Raw genomic sequence first — 14,701 nt, forward strand, 5'->3', positions numbered from 1 at the left:
GTCGACTCATCACAAGATGTGGCATGACTCATCCTCTCATTAAGTCCCAAAAGCAGGTGCCATACTTTTTAATAAAGACACCCATGGCAATGTATTAGTACTAGAAAATATATACTTTAAATAGGCTACTGATGCTGGTAATACCATGTTTTGATAATTTCACAAACACAGCTTGTCTACCCATGTTCATGTTTTGTGAAACCATGGGAAGTTTACCCATGTTCATATTTTGTTATACAGCCCTTCACTCGTCTGTCTACGGATAAATAATCAAAATTTCTCAATGTAGTACTCAAAAGGGTGTCCTTAGAATATCCAGCCACGCATCATAAGTAATAGATGTTAGAGTAATTAGGTCAAGCAAGAGGTTGCTTGAAGCATTACACCCAAGGTATCTAATTTGGAATACCAAGTTTGTTGCCTCCAGCCCCTATATATAGAGAGATACACTAGGGTTATAAGAGGTTAATGGGCTCCAGCCCAAATGGGCCCACTACACCTGATCCATTACCTATTTGGCTTATATTAGAACATACATGGGTTATATTATATACCCAACAATAGATAGGATGGCGTAAAGAACTCGTTATCACAAGTACACAGAATCCAGAAATACGACAGGTCCACACACACACACATTTTTATTTCCAAACCTAATATCCACACAACCATGTCTAAGGTGGTAGTCATACACTTAAACGTAGCGCTTCAGATATTCTTCAACGGTAGTGTATTTGACATCTGGATACAGCTTTGATGCTTCCTCTTCATCACTTAACTCAAAATTAGCAAGACAGCCCTCGTAGAACAGATGAATGTTGTGTGAAATCGCAATCTGAAACCCTACTGGCTTCCCTGTTTCCAAACCCACACAGGAGTTATAATGCATCTTCGTACAAAGAAATCCACAAACATGGCTAAACACCCTAAATGGTGTGTGTGTGAGAGAGAGAGAGAGAGAGAGAACCTTCCATTGTTTTTAACCAATCTTCAGCTGAAATATGGCTTTTGTGCAACTCATGGCCAATCAATTTTTCCCATATTTGTACAACCTCCTTTTGTGATAATATGTTTGCCGGAGGTCTAACAAATATGGCCTTGTTCAGGGTGCGCGGATCATCAACTGCTTTCAATACATATGTTGCAATGTCCATCTCATCATTCCATACAGCTGCAACAACATACAAGGATGATCATTTCAATATGGTTTAGGAACTAGGATTAAGATCTCAGAGCAGATTTAGAGGTCTGGGTTTGTCTATTTGGGTCGAAATTTTCATTGAACGAACAATCTCAGACAGATTTTAATTGATTTAGATGTGTTTTAAAAGGAGTGCTGCTATGGAGACCGGGAGTGGAACAGAGAGTGTAACTTAGCAAATCCCCAGATGCCACATGGCATTAGAGGGGTACCTTTTGTTGGGGGTTCCACGTGAAAGCAAAGATCCCACATCGGTAATGTGAATGGATGTGGATGGGCTTATAAGGATTTGGGCACCCTCCCCTTTAACGGCTAGTTTAAGGGCGAGTTCTACACGGGTCCCAACACTTTTGCCATTTTTATGGAGAAAAAAGCCAAAATCAAGGGAAAGATAATGTGGTGAGAGGCTATTTGTTTGGTTCCACTCTTGGTCCCCAACTTGGTTACCATATCATTATTCTTAATCATTTATACTTCAGCACTCCTCACATGTGGCTCCTCTTGGTTGGTTTGGCTTTAAGTGTGACACATATGGCCTCTCTTTCGGGTTAGCCGTACACATGTATTTTTAATATCAAAGAGTTGTTTGGTTTTGAACCCAGGACCTGCCGTGAGGCAATAGCTCTGATTCCGTGTCCCACAACCAAAAGTTGTTAGAGTCGGAGTTATTTAATCATTTATACTACAACAATTTATGCCCAGAGAGAAGGAAGGACAATTTGAATTGACATGGTAATGTACCTTGGTGTTATTTAATCATTTATACTACAACAATTTACGCCCAGAGAGAAGGAAGGACAATTTGAATTGACATGGGTAATGTACCTTTGATCTTACCATCCCCGAAGAGGGTGATGTGGTGGGGTGGAGGGATGAGTCCGGGTCCTATCTGACCTAAACCTCCAAGGAAATATCCAGCATAACAGTTTCCAGACACATAGGTATATGGAATCCCTGCTTCCTCAATTGCTCTCCTGACCTTGCTCTTATCCTTGAAAAGTTGGTTGCCGGGTGGAAGTGCATCCGCCATTCGATCAGGGTCCATTCCAAACTCAGAAGGTATAAACCTCTGATAACAGACAAAACCTTGATTTAGGATTTCACTAATCTTGATTTGGTTACAATTAGCCCTAAAATAATATTAATAAATGACAATTGAAGAGATAAGGTTAGAAAGATGAAAATAAAGATGGAAATATCATAATCTAACCTACCTACCACAATTAGTTGCCTAATCAAAACAATTGCCAAGCTAACACATCAACAATCCAATGGTGAGTTCTCTCGCACTCAACACAAACAGAACCATGTTCAAACTTCAAGCATATTTGATCAAATTTCTTTTTGAAGTGACCACTAAAGGTACTAAAGAAACAAGAACAACAATTACTAATTCATCAGCCAATATGTTCCCGAAAAGTCAAAAACTAAGTGATAAAGGTTTTGTGAAATCTTCTAGGATGTTATTTGGTAAAAAAAAGAAACTGATAATATATCTGTCATTATTCGTAAAATACAAGCATAAACAGATGCTTTAATTTTCAAACCTTGATGTGGCCAGCTTCCTTAATGACTTCTATAAGCTTAAGCTGCTCTAAGATCCCATCACGAAGATGGTTTCCTGCAACTGCAGATATGACGACATCAACCTCTTTGACTGCTTGCAAGAGGGTTTGGGGGTCGTGGAATGAGGCCGGAAGGAGGTGAGCCCCAGCTTTTTTGAAATCAAGAAGCATTTCTACCTTCTCTATGTCATTCACGTTCTCTTCTCGAAAGAGGACGTATGTGGGGTGGCCGAGGGTGAGACTTGCCCAAACTAGCCTCCTACCCATATGGCCTGTGCCACCTACTATCAACACACGGCTAATGTTGCCTGCCTTAGCCATCTCTCTCTCTCTCTCTCTCTCTCTCTCTCTCTCTCTCTCTCTCTCTCTCTCTCTCTCCTTTGGTTTTCTTGGATCATCTTTAGCTAATTTATAGCATACATCCTCAATTAATAATCTGTTTTTTAAATCATGAATAGCATAAGTTGTGCAACTCCCACGTATATTGACCTTTTCTCCTTGTTTGGGTATATGAAGCTGCCATTGAGAGAGGGAGAGAGAGAGAGAGAGAGAGAGAGAGATTTTGTTAAACCCCATTACAGTTTGTACCAACGTCCATATGAGATAAATAACACGCAAGTGGGATTCAAGAACAGAGTTATATTTTTGGGGTTTTTATTTGTGTACTTGGCCTATTTTAAACTAAGGATAAAATAGGTAAACTCGGTATAGGTGGTGATTTTAATAATTGACGTAGGGCAATTTTCCCTATCTAGAATCCAACTTTAAAATTTTGAAAGTCAAACCCTATAAACAGTAAAAAAAAAAAACACTCTTAAGGCATGCCTCTTGCCTCTTGTGAATTTTCTTCTCTAGATTTTAATTGCTAGTCCAATATTACTAGGGGAGAATTTTATGCCCGCCTGCGTCATGCCATATCCTACCTAAGTGCCGGAGAGCATTACTTTTGCCTGTTCTCTCGTAAGGTCCCTCGTTTCTTTCTAAAATATTTCAAGTCAGAACTCAATAGGTAGTTGTGCTCATGGCCTTGATCATATCCCAATAATTAATACGTTTATCTTTACAATTTAATGAGACCTTTATGCTATGTTTGGTTAGTTGTTTTGGGGGGATTGTAGGAGTTTCAAATGCTTGGTTTTTATCCTAGGTGGCGCCTACGTGGCGGAGATGTCCCCCCCTCCCAATAGTTTTCTCCCCTTTTTTCACCAAAATGGAGAAATTTGTCGGGGGAATTAGAAGAAATTCTTGTCTTATTCTTTTTCTCTCTTTCTCTCTCCTACTTTTCTCTCTCCTCCACCTATATTTTGATAATGACACCCTACATCTTCCGCTAATTTCCTTGCGCAACCAAACACTACTCACAAATCTCCCTCCTAATATTCTCCTCATCTTTCATTCTCTTCCATTCTTGTCTAATTCTCTTTGACTTATTTTTCTCCAATTCTCCCAGCCATCTACAAGCAACCAAACAGAGCATTAAGGCCTCTTTGGATACGACCAAAATTGACCCTTATTCGCACATCGGATTGCTAGAAGTTAGCCCAATTTGTATATGATACAAGTCTACTTTGGAAGCCAATACCTAAGATGGATATAAAACAATTTACAACCGTATCTGGAATATAAGTTTGGTGGCTTCCAAATGTGCATTCCCATTAGTTACTAATTACATTCATCTGTGCAAATTAATTTATATATTATTTATAAAATGCCTGCATAAGGCTATTTAAGACCTTATAAATGTCAACTTTATTTGTGACGAAAAGAATGCAGTTTCGCATCAATAATGGTCCCACATATACATACCGTTTTCTTGTAAGACAATTTATAAAGAAGAGTAGATGCATATAAAAAGGAAGTGATATTTACTTCCCTTTTGATCACTAGAGACACCCAGCGTATCAATGACTAAAGAGGGGCTAATATACTTGACTAAAGAGGGGCTAATATCCAGAGGTTTTGATTGCCACGTACGCTTGCGTTGGGTGTCCCTGGTGATCAGAAGGGGTGTAAATATCACTTCCCCATATAAAATTGTGACTCAGCAGGCAAATTTACAGAGCCATGTCGCGGCTCACTTTTTCAGGAGAGAACGGGCACCATATTGTCCTGAGAAGTGAGCCACGAAATAGACTTTTGTAAGGGATTTGATAAGCTCCATTGCAAAAGGATTTTTGTGGCTGGTCTGTTGCACGTCAGACCAGCCACCTCGTGAATGAAGACAAATGCTAATGTTTTCATTAACGAGGTGGCCGGTCTAATGTGCCTAGAAAATCCCTTTAATTAGGGATTTGCTAGGGACCATCGTAGAAGGCATGGGACCGTCCTAGAAGGCATTTTGCAGGCTCGGGCTCGGGTATTGCACGAGAGAGCAGCCACCTCAGATGACTTAAGTGAATAAGACAAAATCTGTTGAAAAGTGAGCCTACGTGGCTGCTCTCTCAAGCTACACCTGGCCCGTGAAATGGCTTCTGCGATGGTCCCTAGCAAGTCCCATAAAGTTATGGAAAACACTTTCAAAATGGGATCACGTGTGGGGGAAAATGAAGACAGGTGATATGACCGGCTATTCGACCATCTCCAAGAAATTTTTTGGCTTTATGTGCTCCCTTCTTTTAGTGGACCTATCCCCAATGCGTCAATGACTCATCCCGTCTTGCTAGCAGTGCCCTAAAATTATATACAAATACTTTTTAGTGGTATGTAAAGCGGCCCATAAATGAAGGCCTTCACTCGAAAGGAAATGATTTTAAAACTCAGAATTGCTTTGATTTCACGAGGAAAAGGTAAGCTGTCCTTTTCCTTGGGCAGCTAATAGTACATGTAAATTCTGTGAAGATGTTTAACTCTCTAAGTTAAATGACACGAATACAGGTTGTTTCAAAAGGCACAAGATCCCTCTAGTAGTACATTGAATCAATTGACTTTCAGCACAAATATGTGAGGGACGAACGGTCAACTAATCTCCACAAAAAAGCACAAATAACTAGTTGACTCACAAAAGAACCAAAGTTGCAGGCGTGGTTTCAAATTTCGGTTTTGGAAAGCGTACCGAAACCGAAATTTTGGGTGAAATCCATGAAATCAAATAAAATAATATTTTATTTCATAGAAAATTTCAGCCGAAAGTATTATTTAACGATAAAAATCTATATTTTCAGTGAAATTCCTTAAATTTCAGTCAATTTTATACCATTTCGGGTATACCCGATTTCAATTTCGTTCTCGACCGAAACCCAAAATTTCATATTTCAATCGAAAGTTAAATTTATGGGGACTGACAGGAGTAGGCGCTCTTCTTAGAGATGAAAGTGGAAATGCATTACAGGCCTACTCATAATCTATTGGGATTGGCAACCGAAATCTCCAGATCAATGATTGGCCTATCAAAGACATTCAGATCATCGATCAGACGGCCGAGATTGGCGATCGGGTGAAGGATATTACTGACCAATATTATCAGAAGGCCGATCATCGAAAGATCACTAGGAGATTGAAGCCTTTCTTAGATCGACATCCCTCATCAATCTTGGACAAATGAGGTATTTCTACTGTGAAAACCCAAGATGTGAAAACCCATGGCGTTTCTAGTGTGGAAACACAAAGGAAGCATGACTTAGGTGTTAGGTATAACTTAGGTGTGAAAGTTGGGAAAAAAAAAAAATTCTTTTTTCTGTAGGCTTCTATGAGTCTACCTAACGGAAGCATGACTCGCGTGCGTGTGTAAAAGCTGAAAAATGTCTCTTTTTTTGTCCATAGGTTATTTATAAATGCTGAAAGGTTCCACCTCTATAAAAGGGCAATATATCTCAATGAAGAGCATTCCACATTTGAGTTATAATTTTCTTGTTTGGAGAAGTTTGCTCCTCTTTTATCTTCTGTTCTATGAAGGAAGGAATTGCAAATTTTCATGGTGTATCTTCTGTATCTTCGTTTTCAATTTTGTTCGATTCAAGAGTATCCTCCACGAAGCAGCCACGGCTCTCTTCAATATCATGCCACCAACCCATTAGCGCTTTTCACCTCTCATGAGTTTCCAAGGGCATTAGGGTAATCTCACCCCTAATGCCTCTTTAGCCTCGAACTATAGATAGCCTCTTAAGGCTCAAAGGTGAAGGTCCAATTCCCAAAGTTTACTATTCACAGTGAAAAGTTCTTTGGTCACTACCAGAAGCTTTGGAGGGCCTTCCCGGAGTGCCAACTTCGGGTAGGTCGTCTACCATTTGTTACGTTGGGCCGGGATATCTTGGGATATCTTCTATCTTCCAGAGCCACTTCAACTGATCGCCAATTTTGGCCGCAGGAATTTCTTTTTCAAACCTCCTAGGAAATTTCTAGAAATCCAAATGGGGCCCTCGTGATCTTATTGATTCCATGTTTCAAACAGGCCCTCCCATGTTCCACAAGATCACCTTAATACATCCTTCTAGGCTCCTCGGACACATAATTGCCAAATGAAAACATTTGACGTCGTGCTGAAAACCACGTTAACCTGATTTTATTTGTTGCTTAGCCGCTAAGTATTTAAGCACGGGATTTTTCTATTTCCTTTTTGTCTGGTATATGGAGACAAAAAATCAAAGATTTAGGATTTGATTGGTCCCACATGTTGGGAGGCTACAATGGCAGCAAGTAAACAATAGGGGTGTCAACGGTTCTACTTCGGGTCGGATCCACCTATGTCACAGTCACGATCCATTCAAATTCGTTGTCGGTCGGGTCGGAGTCGGATTGTTCTTCGGATCCTACTTTCCACGTCATGATCACAATCCATTTTAATTCGGACCGTCCATCGGAGTGTCCTATTATGTCCCACTAAGCTAAGTAAACAATTAATTTTTTGAAAAAGAGATAGAATGGCAGTCCACTATTAGTGTGTCTCTATGCATTTTCTTCAACTAAATTAAAAATTTATCTATGTTTAATCTATATGTATATTAATGCTTGTAAACAATAAAACTAATCAAAATTACATACACAAATATAATATATAACTATTATCAAAGAATATGATGCATAAAGAACAAAACCCCTCTCGTTTCCTTCGTGAAAGTATGAAATGAAACGACCGAAATGAGTGAAATAGCATTCCAATCCGATTCATTAAGTGATAAGATAGGTTTTGACCAAAATACCCTTCATAGAATGATTAGCATTAATAAAATTTTGAGAGTATTTTTGTAAACCATTTCGGATCATGACTATCCAATGGGTATCTGTGGCGTGCCCACACACAATCCAAAAATTTTCGGATCCCAGATTTGATGATCTGAAATATGCCTACGGATCCTAATCATATGTTTAGATCCCGTTCATTAATATTCAGATTCGGATGATCCATCAGACTGTCTGGATCCATTGACACCCCTAGTAAACAAGAATCTGTGATATTTTTCACCCAAAATATCACAATTTAAGGAAAACACTGGTAGGACCCACCAGATCAAGAGGCTTGATCACCCAACAAGTGGGCCCTTTTTTCTAGCCTCATTTCTTTGGGCTTTATTTTTTATGTATTGAAACGAAAAGAAAAATAAGAGGACAAATGCTCTAAAAAGACTCTTAACGAGCTAGAGGCTAGAACATTCCAAGGCCGTTGATCCCTCCATCCTGTTTTAGGATTCGGTAAACCGTTGATTTTCGTTATTGATCTTACGTATGGAATCCGGGATCTACATGAGACCAAAACCATGTGATTCATAGTTTACAAGTTCAAATCAATGGTGTTGAATTGAATATTGATTGCACAAAAATATCTATGTGGAAATATCAATTAAAAGAACATGGAATTGATATTGCCACAACCCTTGCTTCATCGGGGAGAGGACTAGGAAACGGTGACGGCAACTAACGTAACTGCCAGGAAGTCGGTATCATCTTTTCCCTTCCCCGCGTCTGTCAACAGTCTCTCGCCACCACCACCGCCGTGACGGAAAAATGAAAATTCTAGAAACCCTAGATTTTTTTCATCCTCCACAGAAAGGCGGTAACCCTAAACCCTATAAATACACCCTCCCACCGACCAAACCACCCGTCATTCGATCCTCCCAGCTAAAAGAGGGAGATTTTTTTCCCCCTGTTTTTCTAAACCCTAAACCCTAATTTTCTCTACCAATGCATTCCAAAGATAACCCTTTTTCTCCTCCGATGAAATTTCCTTCCACCGTTGGATCTTCTTCTAGAGAAAAATCAATTAAGGAACCTCCATCTTCATCCCCATCATCTTCTTCTCCTGTAATGGAGTCGAAAAGTAGTTCTTTTCAGGGGGATTTTTCTTCTACAATGATAAATTTCAGCGATTTTTCTGCTCCCAAATCCTCGTTCGGTGAAATGGTTCTTCCTCAGCCCCTCGAATCTCTCCACGCTGTTCCGATCCCTCCATTTCTTTCAAAAACTTATGAATTGATCGAGGATCCATCGTTGGATCCTGTCATTACGTGGGGTGAGACTGGACAGAGCTTTGTTGTTTGGGATCCAATGGAGTTTGCTAGAGCTGTACTTCCTCGACATTTCAAACACAACAATTTCTCCAGCTTCGTTCGCCAACTCAATACTTATGTGGGTAAATGCAAGATCCCAGCCGAGGATAGCTGATGGAATCTGTTCGTATTTATTTTTTTAATTGTAATTCTCATGTTTCTCTTATGTAATTTCCCAACTTTCTTATTGATGTGTGATTAGACTTGATCAATAACCTTTTGTGTAGATTGTTGCTGATGACATTTTGTGTAGAATCAGGATGATGTATATAGTTAGCTCCCTGGAGATTGGAGAATTTTCTGTTGTATCCATTTTTTTTCCCTTGATATTAGTAATATTATGGATTGCAGATACTACATGTTTTGTGGTTTGTTTGGTTATCTAACAATAATTCTGCAGAAGGAATGTGTTGTGCCTTTTTGGAAGTTGTGTTTCTTATTTTGAGAATTTCTGGTTTTCTATGAACTTTTAACCATAAGCGAAATCCCAGTTTCAATTTTATTTAAAAGCTGCATTATTTTTTGCTCTCTCCTTGTTTCTTAGTCATTTGATCATGTTGGGTACTAAGTGTTGAATATAATGTACTGTTTTACATAATTTCTTTATTATCATACAGTTATAATGGTTTTCTTGGATTAAAGTAATCTGTAATTTTCTGAGTTCTTTGAGGTCCTATACTCAAAAGCCCCCCATATGTTGTGGCTTCCCTATTCATTTACTCGGTGGTTGTTAAGGGGCTTATAGCAGAACCAATATCCTTCTCTTAAGGTTTTGATTCTGTTATGCAGAAGAACGGAGTCTCATGCTTTTGCAGGTAGTGCTATATTTCAGTTACTGGTAATTGCTTAGTACTTCCAAGCTGTTTACTGTATGTTTCCCTTATTTACGCGCTTTTCTTTTTATAGCAGAACTTGTTTATAGATTTTATGTCTTGGAAAATTGACCCATTCAAATGATGGTCTCGAGGAAGTTGCCTTGTTTCGTGAAATCTTCTATAATGTTCATGTTACTGCACTGAGGCACTCCTTTTCTTTTATGATCCCTTCACTCTCTTCTCTGTTATATATTGAACCATGTGGCTGTTTTCTTCAGGGTTTTCGCAAGGTCGATACTGATCGATGGGAGTTTGCAAATGAAGATTTCCTACAAGGGAAGAAGCATTTGTTGAAAAACATCCACAGGCGCAAGTCATCTCAGACCCAGCAGATTGGGCACTATGTTGGATCTTCCATTGAAATGGGGAAAGCGGGAATCGAAGGTGAGGTAGAAAATCTGAAAAAAGAAAGGAATGCATTGATGCAAGAGGTTGTGAAATTACAGCAGGAGCATCAAGTGGCGGCCCACCAGGTGGATACTATGAAACAGAGGCTGCAAGCAGCGGAGCAGAGGCAGAAACAGATGGTCTCTTTCTTGGCAAAAGTACTTCAGAACCCAGTCTTTTTAGCCCATCTTAAGAGTCAGAAGGAACATAGAGAGATTGCTTCGACGAGGGTAAAAAGGAAGTTTCTAAAGCAAAATCAAGCAAACCAAAGTAATTTGGATTCACCCGTGGAAGGGCAGATTGTGAGGTATAAAACTGATTGGAGTGATGCCACTACATCCTTACCGACAGACTTAAAATCAGACACGGGTAAACAGATTCCAGATTATCTTTTGCATGATATGGTAGGCAAACTTGGGCTTGATGCAGTCACTCGTGCAGAGGCTGAAATTGTAAATGTTGCATCGGAAAAATTAAAGGAGGAACTTGTAGAAGCCTCTGATCAGATTGGAATGGGGATATCAGGGTTCCCTTTTCTTGACATTGATGATATGGTAGGCAAACATGGGCTTGATGCAGTCACTCGTGCAGAGGCTGAAATTGTAAATGTTGCATCGGAAAAATTAAAGGAGGAACTTGTAGAAGCCTCCGATCAGATTGGAATGGGGATATCAGGGTTGCCTTTTCTTGACATTAATGATGTCTTCTTCAAGGGGAAGAATGTCGTGAGCTCCCAAACTAATGTTGGCTCTAGTAATACTGAGTATTTTGTTTCTTTCCCAGAGCATTTATCTCAAGAGAAAATGACATCAGTTTTCATGTCCCCGGCAGCTGATAGCCTTGTTAAGCAACATGAAATTTGGGACATGGGTTTTGACACTGGTGTGAGTCGTAATCCTAGTCCAAGCCATAATGTCTGGGAAAATCTTTTCAGTTATGATGTCCAAGATCCAGAAGGTATGGCTGGGTTATCCAATATGTGGGACCTTGGATCACTGCAAGCAGATGCGGGCCCAGGACTTGATAGCTGGGCTGGTGATGAGTCCTCTTTGGGTGATCATGAAACACAAGCAAGGCAGCTAAAACATGATAGTTCTAAAAACATGGATCCCTAGGCCTCGTTTACTCTTTCTCTTGGTGCCCTTGCGGACTGCATTTCTTTCTATTACTGGACTTTGGATGATTTATTATTAACATATTATTTGTAGAATTTTAGTTCTCAGTGTTCTTAAATCTTGTTTGTGTGATTGTGTTAGTACTACCATACCATTTCTGTTCCTTAAGAAATTCATTGTTGATACCCCGTATGATTCTTTATCTCCTGAAATTGAAATTGTGTTCCTTAAGAAATGAATTCTGATACCCATAAGATTCTTTATATTCTGAAATTTGTGGATTCTCATTTCCTTTCTTTGAATTGATAGAATTTTGAGCAGTGCATTTGTTGCATGGTTCTTTTGCTAATGGAGATTTTGAGTACTCAATCCTGCAGGTTTCTTGACAGTGAAACCAAGACTTCCAGTGGGACACACAGAGTCCTTCACTGCCCTTTTTAGCATTCCTAGGCAGTGTTTTAAAATGCAGATGCGGGTCAAATTATGGCCAAAGCAAATCCTAGTTGACACTACTCGATACAGTCGAGTACTCGGTGGCAAAATGAAACTTGGAGAACAACGTGGCCAAGGCAAAAGGGATTCGAAACAGGGAGTCAATACTGACACGGGGGAGTTTTGAAACTATGTTCTTACTTCCTACTTCCTAGCAGGGCGGATCTACGTGTAGGATAAGGGGGCAGCTGCCCCCCTTGAGTTAGGCAAAAATTTCTTATGGGCCCACTCGAATATGTTAACTATTTAAGTTAAGAGGGCTGTTCAAAGTAATACAGGGGTGGTGAAAATATTAAAAATGCTCATCTTTCGACCACTTAAAAATCGAGCTGATAAATGCGCCCCTTTGTATTCTGCCCTTTCGTGTTATTTTATCAAAGTGGGCCCAACTGTACAATTAGCTTGCCTGCGTGTCGCCCCTCTCTCATCTTCCTCAACTTCTTCTCACCGACTCTCTCTCTCTCTCCAGTTGCAGAAGCTTATGGAAGCTCCTGAGACCAGTGTTGCCTTCGGCCATCCATTTCTTTAAGGTTCCCCGAGGGGTCAGTGAAATCAAATACAATACAACACATGTTTATTTTCCTTATAAATAAGTTCTGCTTCTCATAGCTTGGGGCAGCCTCCATCTCCGTTGTTGCTATACTTGTTAGACAATGATTTTGATGACGACTTTCAGGGCAGCCTCCCGAGTATTTGTTTGATCATATCTCCAAGCCCTAACACAAAACCCTTAACCCTAACCCCTCTGGAGAGACAGACAATCTCTAGTTTCAGAATCACCCTGGATGGAAAAAACCCACCAGTCTTAAATATATGGAACATCTCACAAACCAAACAGTTGGATCCTTTCTGGAACATGCTCCATGGAAGATTACCCAACCTGGGCAAAACTAAAATATGAAGAAAAAGTAAAACCCTAATGAGAAAAAAATCCCCTGCCATTACACCACACTGGAATCGGCTACCTTCTTCGCTATACATTTTATTGGGTTGCTGGGAGAAGGCAGGTGGAGTACGATTTTGATTTGAGTTGTTGGGATTTGGGAAATTTAAGAGATGAAGAAGAAGGTGAAAAACCCCTTTAAATTAGCTTTCTTTTGCACTTTAGATTAAAAAACCCCTTGGTTTGGACTTTGAACCACAAATTCCACAGTGGTTAGAGGACTCTCTTTGTTTTCCATTTTATAATATGTTTTTGGGCAGATAATTGATAGGCAAGAAAAAAAAGGACAGTGATATCCCCCCGTCCCCCTCTTATGGCTACCCCCCAACCAGTTTTCGCTGACTTTTAGATACGGGTGGAGAAGCAACCGTTAACTCCAAAGCATAAAAGTTAACAAAAACCTTCTCTTTTTTTCTCTTTTTTTTTTTAATTTTTTTATGTTGGGGCGGGGGGGGGGGGGGGGTTTGCATTTTCACTACTAATTTTTAGGGACGTTAATGCTAGGGTTGCAACTCGGGTTGGGCGGGTCGGGTTTTCCAGAACCCTATCCCACCCGAAAAACTACCTCGGGTCGGATTGGATTAAATATATTATCTTATTTTGCCCATTAAATCCAGAACCCTATCCCACCCGAAAAACTACCTCGGGTCGGATTGGATTAAATATATTATCTTATTTTGCCCATTAAATCCTTGCTCCGCCACTGCTTCCTATCATATGTGTTTTGGCAAAGGGGCTGCCGGTAGGACACTGAAATTGTTCTTTTGTCATAAATTTATTTGTTTATGATGCTGCACTTGAGAACTATCGATATGGTTCGTTATCCTTCTTCTTGATTACTGATCTCTTTATTCTACAGTGAAATTATCATTTCTACATCCGGATCCGGTAGGCTGAAATATGCTACGTGTAGGAACCTTATTTCACCTACATACCCATTTTGATCACTTGCGAGTTGCAAGATACTTTATACTGTTTCTACACTTTTTGGGCAACTGCCTTGTAGTTTTGTGTCTGTTTGGATTGAAATTTAAAATCATTTGCGAGAAACATTTGGGTCGTTTTGTGTCTGTTCGGGTTGAAATTTAAAATCATGTACACAACTCAGTTCTAAACAGGAGTGATAGTGGAGGGATACTCTCTTAACGTAATTACATTGTTAAACGGTGCACCCCCCCCTCCCCCCCCCCCCCCCCCCCCCCCCCCCCTCTCTCTATCACGTGAAAAGATCAGCTAACTTGGATGCAGCTAGACTTGCCAGGGAAGGAGTGGAGAGAGATGAGCTCCACCTCTTTGATTTCTTCCCCGTGATGGGTTGTATTTTATCTTTCTGTTTTCTCTTCTATAGTGCCTGACCTCCTCGGTCATCCCTGTATATTTTATGTTCTCTATTAATGACACATTGCCATTAAAAAAAATGTATTATTCAGTCATTTTATGAACTGATGTTAAAAAAACCTCAAACCTGTTACAAACAAGTACAGGTAAATCTAGTAAGGGCCCGTTTGGATACCTCATGCATTTGTATTTTGATTTGGATCTGAGTTTTGGATATAAACTACATCAATCATCTTCATGAACATGTTTAGAGAGAGAGGGATGTCTCGCTGCTGCCGGAAGTTGCCACAAATATTGATTTCCAAA

The 14,701-nt window shown here is 39.9% G+C and overlaps 2 protein-coding genes across 2 annotated transcripts; one reads left to right on the forward strand and one right to left on the reverse strand.

Annotated features, from left to right (window-relative positions):
* Nucleotides 1–694: 694 nt before the first annotated feature.
* Nucleotides 695–3,087, reverse strand: LOC143876375 (bifunctional pinoresinol-lariciresinol reductase 2-like). The gene is made up of 4 exons (XM_077378083.1): nt 2,749–3,087; nt 2,027–2,270; nt 968–1,171; nt 695–855 (listed from the first exon to the last, which is right to left on the reverse strand). The coding sequence occupies exons 1-4, from the start codon at nt 3,085–3,087 to the stop codon at nt 695–697; spliced, it is 948 nt and encodes a 315-aa protein (XP_077234198.1).
* A 3,514-nt stretch (nt 3,088–6,601) lies between these two features.
* On the forward strand, nt 6,602–11,857 carry HSFA3 (heat shock transcription factor A3). Its single transcript, XM_077379749.1, has 2 exons — nt 6,602–9,324; nt 10,339–11,857. Exons 1-2 carry the CDS (start codon nt 8,881–8,883, stop codon nt 11,620–11,622), a joined length of 1,728 nt encoding a protein of 575 aa, XP_077235864.1. The 5' UTR covers nt 6,602–8,880; the 3' UTR covers nt 11,623–11,857.
* Nucleotides 11,858–14,701: the final 2,844 nt, after the last annotated feature.

Source organism: Tasmannia lanceolata, unplaced genomic scaffold, assembly GCF_043159265.1.
Source record: "Tasmannia lanceolata isolate RefF3 unplaced genomic scaffold, GAP_Taslan_0.1 ptg000005l, whole genome shotgun sequence".
NCBI classification, from domain to species: domain Eukaryota; kingdom Viridiplantae; phylum Streptophyta; class Magnoliopsida; order Canellales; family Winteraceae; genus Tasmannia; species Tasmannia lanceolata.